Here is an 11,168-nt window from a genome sequence, read left to right as displayed (position 1 = left end):
AACAATAGTTATGTTCAATTTGAGTATTGTTGGGTAGCATGTCTTTAAATATTACAGTAGGAAATGCTTTTTCTTCATCATGTTTTTTTTTGCCAGGGCCAGTTTATGCTACTAAATATTAAATGAAAATGCACTTGTTGTGTTTTGCCTCAGTCCATGTCCACTGCCTTGTAAATAATTTTTGACAATTGTTTAAGCACTCTGTTTAATTAAGCCTGGTGTGTTATGCCCCATCCTATTAAATCTTTTAAGATGTTTGACATTGTTATGATATTAATTATGAGCTGACTTTTGAATGTATATGAACATTTCAGTACAGAACATTTTTAAGGTAAGATAAGATAATATTTACCTTTATTAATCCCCGTGGGGAAATTCAGAAGTTAAAGCAGCAACAGAATAAGAGTGAAAAACCGGACAGTGTGGTCCACACAGGAAAATAAAACAAAAATAAAATGATTAAAATGATGTACAGGTAAGAATCTGTTAAAACAAAAAACGGAATTAAGGACTTCAATGAACATGAAAACAATTTGTATCCGGATTGTTAAATATATTTACATTGATTGATATCGGTAAAAGTCTTTGTGTTATTCCAGTAGTTTTACTAAAATTAAATTTACTATTTCAATAAACATCTTAGAGATGCAGGGAATTTCCAAATAAGGGCACAACAATTAGAAAAGGTGATTACTATTATGTAGATTGATACCCCCCTTAGGCTGTTAGTTTAGTGGTATAAATATTTGTGATGAAATATACCTGTGGGCTAGAATCAATCTAAAAAAGGCACCTGCAGTCTGGACTTGTTATACATTCATTGCGAGGATTGACCCTGGACTTGAGTGGCCTGATAATCAGTTATTGCGTTTGACATTGCCGAATAAATGTAAGGAGTGGGTGGAGATGAGAGGTCTGGACTTTAGGTAGGTTATCACCTCAGTCTATACTATTCCAATTCCAATTCAGGATATGTTGTTAGAGGCCAGCATCAGTTGCATCAATTGAGTATAATGAATTTGCCCATCATTCTTTGGTTTGGCTTCAGGGCAAAAATGAGCTGCTGGCCTCTTTAACCTATTCCGCCTCCTCACTTTGCACAATGGAGTTTTTCTGCTGTAATGCTATATGGCCCAAATGTGCAGTGTGTAGATTTCGTTAAAACAAATCCGCATTCAGTATATAAGTAGGCTACATCACAATTGAAATAACGAAGGCCCTGACACTAGAATCTTTAATATGAACCCACAGTTGGTGATTTTCAAACTGTCATGTCATTTTAATAGGCAGCCTGCAGTTCCCAAAACCTGATACATTTATCTTTGACTTTTCAGTGTGTAGGCGTACTCTTATTTTCTTTTTCCAGTTGCTTGTCCTTCAGGTAAACAATGAATTTTTGTAAAGATCTACTGGATCTGATATTGCAAGAATTAAGCCATTTTCATGTCATCATTTAAATATAAGCCGTTGATCGGAGTTTTATTTTGAAAGATTTAACAGGAACTTTCGTTTCGTAACCCTCAACCTTAATTGGACGAATTGGACACTCCTGTTAAATTGAGCCGTCGGCACATAGCTCTCAAGTTCTTCTTATACTACAGTCTTTTGAAACTGACAGAACATTTTAACCATGTCTGTCAAAACGGAGGTTAATCTAACTGGAGTCAAACAAAGTCAAACCATGTGGCTTGTTAAGGTTTGTTTTCTTAATTCTCCCAACCACTAACGGGAAGTAACGAAGTAACGTAACCCAAGCTAATTTACCGTTAGCTTATTAACGCTAGCTTAGTTGTTCGTTTTATTAAATAAATGGCGACAGTTTATCAATGTAGAACAAATTGTAGACAGTTCACACTTCACCTTCAAACTTTTTGTTGAGTTACCTATGACGTTATTATTGTGTGTGTGTGTGTGTGTGTGTGTGTGTGTGTGTGTGTGTGTGTGTGTGTGTGTGTGTGTGTGTGTGTGTGTGTGTGTGTGTGTGTGTGTGTGTGTGTGTGTGTGTGTGTGTGTGTGTTTACATTTCTACATTTCTACAGGGCATTCAAATGATCTTTTAAGCTGCCTATCTTTCTCATCAGGTGCCCAAGTATTTATCTCACCAATGGGACAAGGCCTCAGATAAGGGAGACGTTGGGAAGATTACCATTGGAAAGTATGTTCAAACACGTTTTGTACACGTTGCTCGCTTGCTGTAATCCTGTTCTCATGATTATCTGTAACAGTGATGCCACTTTTTTTTAATCTGTCTTGTCATCCTCCTGACAGGAAGCAAGGGAAAACAGAGGTGAGGCAGATTTTACTGCATAGGAGTGATTTGTCATGCTTGTTTCTGTCCATTCATACTGTATATGTTTTTATATATATTTTTAGCTACGGAGTTACTCACAGCTTAGTGGCCTGTTTTCCTTTTTTTATTTGTTGTATCCCATTACTATGTGCCTCTGCATTGACCCACGTTCCTCACAGCGATCAATGTAGTTTCATCTTTCCAAATCCCTCTGATGAATCAAAGTTGGTTGGTATTACTAGCCAGCAGGGCCTTGACTCATCTTTGTTTCCCAGGTAAGTTTCTGCCTGAATGAGGAGCTGACCACCATGGGCGCTGTGGAGGAGAAGGATGCTCCACTGCTGGTCCCGAGGGATCATCCCTTCACCATGCAAACTGTGGGCAGACAGACCTTGGCTGTCTTCAGCCAGAGCGATTCAGGTCAGTCTCAGCTGTTCCAACTCTGGTCTCTGTGTGTCTCTTGTGCTGGATAAAGTAATCTGAAACAAGTTTATGATGAGGTAGCTCAAGGGTTCAAACTGTAATTGATTTGATATGTGATTCCTGCGGTGGTTCACAGAGCAGTGTTTTCAGTCAGATTTACAAAAGTCAATATCCTTAACATATAAGATCTTACATCTACTGACTCAACTAAGAGTTCTTCAAATTGGTAGGCGGCCTCCCAAGGGTGGCTTCAAAGTGCTTCAGTGGAGGCTCAGTAAATGGAAGTTGAAGTATACAGTATAACAAATCAGTTATCAAAAGAGTATCACATAGAATTACCACTTTCCTAAAGGCAGAAATATTAAGCAAGGCCAAAGTCTCTGACTTTGAAAACCACTGGTCTAACCTTCAGGTAACATTATATCCAAAGTGTTACAACAGTTCTGAAATAATCCAAGTCTTTACATAAAAAAACGGAAATTGGATTTTCAATTGCTGAGATTGTTGGCTTGTTATAAGATGTTGCAGTTTTTTGGAAAAATAGAAAAATATAAAGTGTAAAGTTTGAACGTATTTCAGAAATAGCAGTTAATGCAGGTGATTGACATGTTGTTAAAATAAGATGAATTGCACTTAGTTCTTTTAGCTTCTATGTTTTTTTTGCTTTGAAGGAAAGCTGCTAGTTTCCACATTGCGTTGTACAATTCATGATAATACTCAGAGTGGATTCTGATTTTTTGGAGGATGTTTGCTGCCAGGCAAAAAGGTTCATACATATGCATGAGCCAAAGGGATTTGCAGGGATTTGTATCAGAACCAGACCTTAAAATAGCTGCAAATATGTGTTGAGTGTCTATGAGCTTAAGCCTTAAGATATGATAAATACATGTAGATTAGGGTGTTCCTTTTTAAATGTGTAACTATTCATCAATTGAAACACTATCATGTGTCAGGACAATGAAATAAATGCTAATAAAGTAGCTTTAATTATTCTTGCAAGGCAATGAAGAGTAATTACAGACATTTAAAAATATATTTTAATTGCCTTTTAATGAGAAATCCTTCCCATAATCCAGTAAAAAGTGTATCTCAGTGAGATGGTAAATAAATAGCAGGGTGCAGGCTGTTCAAATCAGTAAAATGTCAAAAGCAAATCTGTGCCTCCCAGGGGGCCAGTGTTCAGTAACAACAAAATAACTGCTTCTCATAATATTTTCAAGCACTGCTTAGGGTGCATATACTTGTGTTCTTGGCAATAAAACAAAAAGCATTTCTGAGCATACAACAACAATCATGGCCAAAGTAGTTTGAGGCACAAATATTGACGGGATGGCAACTTGCCAAAACTCTATTCAAAATATAAAACCAAATGGAGCAAAAAGGCTTCAAGTGTATCTGGAGCCGCAAACACACGAACTGCTTAAAAAAACCAAAAAGAAACATTCTTTGTGACCTTTATAGAGCTGGGGAAAATGTCCCAACTCTAACAAGACAAACAGCACAAAGGTATCGAATGAAGAGGAGCGGTAGTTATTTGAACCTGTCAGCAGAATGAAGTGTGTAAATCACTGTTTAATCACGGGACGATGATTTAAAGATATAAAACAATATACTCCCATTAAACACCAGTTACACCAGATATAGACTCGCAAAAAACAACTGAAACCTGATTTCACATTTATGACTGGGCTCTAAAGAAAGAAACGGTGACTCAGATTTCGTAGTAGTTCATAAAAACATGAACAACATAATCGACAAATGTTAGTGCAACAGAATAATATTCAAAAGACAAATCCAATTGGTTTACAATTCACTTTAGAGATATAGTGTGATTTCTGTGCCCAAATTCAAGGAATGGACACAATGTTTGAGGCGCTTGAGTTATTTGCCAAAGGTGCATGGTGATGGAAGTGACAGTAGTTTATTTGGGTGAGGACTGCCAGATGCCCCTTGGTTGGCTAAAAGATGGCGCTGGAGCCAAAATCATGATAACTATGGGTGGCAATAGAGCTTCAGTGCATCTAAAGTCCTCTTTTTATCATAATCACTGTTTTCAGTTTTTCTTCTCGATGGTGGAATCTGGTTCTGGTCCAGGTTGCCAGCTGCCATATGTCAAATAGTTGTCCATGTGTTTTAGATGATCCTACTTAATTCTACATAGAGATGGACAAATAAACAGAACACAAAATCTCTGTTAAGCTTTTGAGGTGTAAGTTTGAACAAGAAGCTAAAGGGAACTTGTGACGTATAAATGATCACACTGATTTAAATGATGAGTTACAGCCAGGAGGAAACGGAAGACGTACAAATAATTGTCTCATTACGCAGCTGAGCAGACAGTCAAACAAGGTACAGGAAGACCCAGGAGCATGTGAATTACATTACTGCTGTGAGCAGCAGAGCATGAAGCAAGGGAGACATCATAACAGAAGAAATACACTGAATCAATTTTATTTTCTTGATGTCAGCGATCGCGTATATTCAGTAACTTGAGTTCAGTCATATTCTAACCAGAGATAGTGACAGGAGTTTACACATTGGATTCACACTTAATTTGCACACATGAAGACTTGAGAATCATTCTTAATAGATTTTAAGACTTGACATTTTGGACTGGTGAACAATGTATATTTAGAATCGGAGGATGAAACCCTCTTTATTAGTCACATGCATGCACACAGCAGAGCACACACAGTGAAATTGGTCCTCTGCATTTAACCCATCCTAGTGCTAGGAGCAGTGGGCAGCTATTGTGCAGCGCCCGGGGAGCAATGGGGAGGGGGGATTGGAGATGTCCAGTGCCTTGCTCAAGGGCACTGGACATCTTTGACCAGTTGACATATTTGACATATTTGACATATTTGACCAGTTTGTTTATTTCAGGGTTACTGGACAGTCATGTGAAAACTAACAAAAGCCCCTAGAGACAGAAAGCAAACGTGTATATCTCAGCTTCATTAGCTAAAGGAGATTTACTTAATAGAATCAGAGTCTGCTGAATAGTTTGATATGTAGTGTTGGTTTTTCACGACTATTAAATTAAAGTATGTAATTGACCGTCAGCTGCCACCGATTGCCGGCTAACGCTGATGTTCTTCGATCGATGTTGGCTACAGGCAGCTTAAAAGTCTTTGTTGACCATGTGAAGCTATAGGCTGACATGGTTTTAGAGGCTAGAAGGATGCTTTCATTCACAGTTCACTACACGTTGTCTTTACCTGAGGACTCAGTGCAATGATACAGTACACAGGTAGACAAGGGAGTGACATTAATGCAGTGCATGCTTTGTATTCCTGAGCTATACAGATGCACGGTTGTAAGCAGACTACATACTGTGTTTCTGATAATGTGCATCGTTAATTATAACCATTAGAGAATTGAGACTTCACTTAGACTTGCAAAACAAACTTATAAAAACAAGAGTGTCTTGGCTCTAAACTTAAATGAGTCTGAACCCATTATACTTTGTATGAAGTCTGAATGACACAAAGGAAGAAGGACAAATATAATAAATGCCCTTTGTGTAACTTTTATTTTTCTATCCCACAGGAACTAATTTAGTTCCCGGTTCTGTAAAACCGCCCACAATGGACAAATGCATCCTCCATTATTTTGAGTCTATTGAGAATATTATGCAATCCTTTTTTGATGTTTTGAATTAAACCCTTTGTATCTGTGTAGGAGAGGATATTAAAATAGAGTAAAGAGTACTACATTTAAAGAGTTAATTGGTTGGAATCTCATTAATTTTACTACTTACACTCAAAAATCCTGGAGTGTTGATTCTTCCTCAATACACATATTTGTTTTTTATAGTTTCTTTATCCAAATCATTCCAGTGTGATCCAAACCAGGTGTCGTTGTGGTCTGTCCTCCCCACGTTCTCTCCTCGTGTTTACTGCTTATCTTTAATGTTGGCTAAATGCCAGATTGATATATATAGACATAGGGAAATAATAAAAACACCAATCTGCATGGCATGATGCAAACTGAAGCCTCTAAAATGACTTTGAAGTTAAGTTGTCATGGAAAACATTATACCTTCTTGACTTATTGAAGGGCTGTTACTGTTGGATGGAGCTAGCTGTACTTAAGAAGTTTTCATCTGGGTCGTTTGGCCAAGATTTGAATTCCTGCATATTAGAGCAGATTTCTCAGTCTCATCAGCTACATCTCTAATTATTGTCGGTAATCTGTGCCTGAGAAATGTAATGAAGTAAAGCCTTCTTTTAATCAAGGTGCACCCTACTGCCACAAGGTTTATTCTACCACCGCCCTCGTGCACTTCACATTCACCCACACTTGCATCTAAATTAATTCCTCCTACATGTGATAATGGATTTTCTCGCTTGGATGTTTCTCTTTCATAGCGATGCTGGAACTTCTAAAGCCTTTGCTTTTCAAGTACATATGTCAGAGATGATCATTAGTTGAGTTGTTTAGTTTGTACATTGACCTTTTAAGCATTATCACTGGTCACGAGAAAATGGTTTTCAGCGTTAACTACACTGAACTATTTTGCTGTAACAACAACACATCTCTTATATTTATGGTAATTTTTGGAAATGTTGATGGTATCAAATTAAATATTGGCTTGGTTTTACTTCTACATCTTTATGTCCAGTTGATAACGTTTTATTTCATTTCATTATTACCTTTTTGTGTGTGTATGTGTGTGTGTGTGCCTATCAGGACCGGATGATTTTAAGGCTCACCTGATGGCAAGGAGCTCTAAACCAATCGGATGAAGCAACTTGTGCAAAGAGTAGTTTGCTCTTTCTTTAAATGTGTTGTTTCCAATCCTTTCTAAACCAGTATTTTGGCGTTCTTTTGGATCACTGTGGTTTCATCTGCACACCAGTAGCACCCAGGAGAGAAGCATTACTGGAGAGAAAAGAAGCATGGCTCCTCTGTTTCTGTTTTGAATCATATTCTTGTGTTTGTGAATGTGGAAACATGGCATTCAGAGGGCGTATGAAACAAAAATAAAAAACCTCTTTTTTTCTTCTTCGAGGTGTCAGTTCTGCAGATGGCTAGCTTGACTGTGAAAGTGCACTGGAAACGAGGAGGATAGTGTCCTCTTGAGATGCAGTGGTGTGTGTATTCTGTATTTACCTGACCGCCGCTCGGCTCCTCCCCCACGCGCCCACAGAAAGGTGTACTGTTCGACACCGGTCTCCCACTCACTTTCCCAAAGTCTCGCTCTCTCTTAACACAAACGCAGCCGCTTTCCGACTCGCTGTACTGTACTCGCACCAGTATGATTTGCACGTGTGTTGCCCTTTCATAAGTTTTGCCTCACACCTACTAACATTTTTAGTGATACTTGACATCTCGGTCCAAGCAGGGTGTTAAAGAAAAGTTAGAAATGTAGTCAAGTATGTGATCAGTTTCAACTTCTGAAATACCTTTTTATGTTATCACTTTGTCAAAATCCACAAATTGAATACAAAGCAATTGTACTTGTAAAAATCAACGTTGCGTCAAATTTGATATTACATAACCACATTTTAAACCTTTGAATGGTGAGGAATTTGTTTTTTGATTCCATGATTTCAACCAACATCTGCATTCCACACAAAAAGATATAATTAATATAATATTGCTTTATATTCTCTCATACACACCTACCTCGTATATAAAAGCTGTTACATTAATCATTCCATATTTATTCCTTCACCCTATGAACTTGGCATCATTACTCGACTAAATCACAGTTTCTTACATCTATCTCATCTGTATAGTAGTGAGATGTGTCTGATGTTTATGTTTACCTTTTTGTTCTGTTTCTTTAGTCGTATGTCTATTTCTGTGTATTTTGAAACAAATGCCAATGTTAAATTCCTTGTACATTTCCAAAAGTACTCAGCCTTCTGATCACTACATTGAGCCCAGTAGTTCAAGCTAAAGACTTAAATCATGTCGGTTCCTATTCACATTTTTCAATCCATAGTTTAAATGTAGTAAATAGTAATATTAGGTTTTTAGTGATGCAGCTTAGCTCAAGAGTTTGTAGGGTCAGGCTGTGTTTTTTGCAGCCATACATGGACCCCAGATTGAATCCTACTGACTTTGGATCTTGTATCACCAACCAGCCCTTTTTGTCAAACTATTTGAGTTTATCATAGGTCTACCTCTGATCTAACTAATGACCTACATCTCCATCAGCTCTGGTTAACTTTTCAGGTCACCAAATTCCAAATGGTACTGTTTTACTATAGACTTGTGTGGCATGACTAACAGTTCATAAAAAGGGACTTGTTGTTTGACCAAACAAGGCACAAGCATTTATTCATACCTAACCCCAAAATGGTCAAGGTCAGCTCTGTGCATGTCTCATAGGAAATATGTCATCCATCCGCAGTTTCTAATCCCTATAATCCAAACATTCCTCCACCTCTCTTTCACATGGTTGTCTACTGAGCCAACAATAGCAAGAGGTTGCTAATGGTGACCGCCAATGATTGATAAATACCCGTATGGTGTCTGACATGGGTTTTGTACTGTACGGCTGCTAGCTAAATGTTCCTCCATTATTTCCTCCTCTCGTCGTTCAGCTTTGTTCCGGAAAGGACCAGGTATTGATTAAGAGGTTGCTAAGCAACAGGCTTAGTTGCCACAGAAGCGTGCAGGGGAGAAAGCCAGATGTAATGTACTGCTCGGTTACAGTATGGCTCTCCATCAGCTGCCTCTGGGAAGATTTTCACTCACACTTTGTCATTCTTAAGTCCTTTTGAAATGAATGACAATCAGTGTCTTCAATCATAATGTCAATTTCTAAACTCTAGACTTCAGGAGTTACTTGGTATACTTTGAATACCTACTTTCTTCGTGAACTGCTTGTTGAAGGCTGTTTTTTATTTGTTGCTGTATTCAATTGTGGCCTGTCAAGCAAACTGCATTCATGCATATTTCCTCGTTACATTGTTGAACTATTACACTGAGGCCTTTCAAAAGAAAACTGTAGTTTAGAAAAGTGTCTCAACCAGGGGTCCAAGGACACCCAGGCGCTGATCTGAATGTTGCATAAAAACTTTAAAATGTGTACTTCATTTTGTATCTAAACTTTGCTAGAGAAAACTAGTTAGAGAAAAGAAAGACATGAGGAGTTTTGTTTTGAAACAAAATTTTGAACTGAGCCATGTTGGGTTTCAAAAAGCTGACTTTTCAAAATGAAACAGATCACTTTTGAGTGTTAGAGAAAACTTTGAAACGCAAATACAGTTTGCTCAGAACCTCTGGCTTTTCACTCTGAAACTCTGTACTTAAGATGTGTCACACAGCTTGATAAAGTCACCAACTTTGAAATTTTGCTGACAACACTCAGCGGGAAACAGGCATTCATGACAACCAAGCCAGACATTTCAATCGCTGTCAAAAACAGAGATGTGGGCTGGAGTCATTCTAAATATAAGAAGTAGAAATTCAGTATTGCTTGGAAGGGATAAACTGATTTGCTTGTATGCCAAATACCTGTTGAGCAGTAGCATCATGAAACATTGCTGTAGGTGTGTTACTGAAGGAGTGTGGCTGACTTAGCTTTGTAGGTTGATTCCAAAAGTGTAGCTCATGAATTGCTGAGGGTTTGAAGAGGAAATTCTCTTGACTGGATACCTCTTGAAAAGCATCACTCTGTAGTCAGACGACACCAACAACACATGCTTTCAGGATGATATTTGATTTGGTTTACAGGGATCCAGGCCCACAGTAGCTGTCAGCAGCTGCTCTCACTTTAATGGAAGATGTGCACTAACGGCGATGTGGTTGGGCTGTTTCCACGGCTGACGTCACGTAGAAGAAAGTGTAAGCCTCTCGGGCATACTCGCTGTCAGAGCTGATTCAATGCTCTTTGCTCTCTCAGGGAACCACCAGAAATCTAAATATCATGCTTGAAATATGTGTTTCATGAGGTATTGTTTGAAATGAAGTTCTAACCACAGTGACCTTTGTTTCGTAGCTTTTATTTATCGATGGATATTCATTTAAGCTTTGTGCTCTTTTCCAACATCCACTCTTTTCATATTTCGAGACACGATGAGAGCAGCATTACGCTCTCTCTTCTTATCGAACAGATACATTTTAAAGACTCTGATGTGTTTATCCATTGCACAGAATAGTGTCCATAGTGTAAGACAGAAATCAGCTTGAATTGAAATGCATAAATAATGCCTGTTTAGTTGCTCACAAGCTCTTTGTTGACGTCATCTATTCCAAAAATATGTCGATTTGCATTAAATGTGTGGGCGCATCGCAAAGAGTACAATGGCTGTGCCGGGTCAAAGCATGGATTACCCAAGGGAACAATCTGCAGCTTAAAACCCTTGCACAATCTCTAAAAGACCCAACCGTAAACTTTGCAAGTTAGAAATGGGTTCTACAACTGTAGGCGACAGCTGTTATGAACGAAGACATGAAGCGATAGCATGAGCGCTTTGTCCACACAGCAGCTAGACAG

The 11,168-nt window shown here is 38.3% G+C and overlaps 1 protein-coding gene across 1 annotated transcript in view; it reads left to right on the top strand.

The window, feature by feature from the left end:
• The first annotated feature begins 1,525 nt into the window (after positions 1-1,525).
• Positions 1,526-11,168, top strand: part of LOC134867224 (general transcription factor IIF subunit 2-like) — a 39,922-nt gene continuing 30,279 nt past the window's right edge. The window contains exons 1-4 of the mRNA XM_063887625.1: positions 1,526-1,696; positions 2,082-2,155; positions 2,269-2,287; positions 2,566-2,710. Coding sequence (XP_063743695.1) covers positions 1,631-1,696; positions 2,082-2,155; positions 2,269-2,287; positions 2,566-2,710 — 304 coding nt within the window. The 5' untranslated portion in view covers positions 1,526-1,630. The remainder of the gene's footprint in view (positions 1,697-2,081; positions 2,156-2,268; positions 2,288-2,565; positions 2,711-11,168) is intronic.

Source organism: Eleginops maclovinus, chromosome 7 (assembly GCF_036324505.1).
Source record: "Eleginops maclovinus isolate JMC-PN-2008 ecotype Puerto Natales chromosome 7, JC_Emac_rtc_rv5, whole genome shotgun sequence".
Classification (NCBI taxonomy): Eukaryota; Metazoa; Chordata; class Actinopteri; order Perciformes; family Eleginopidae; genus Eleginops; species Eleginops maclovinus.
This window is presented reverse-complemented; position numbering and strand designations above follow the sequence as displayed.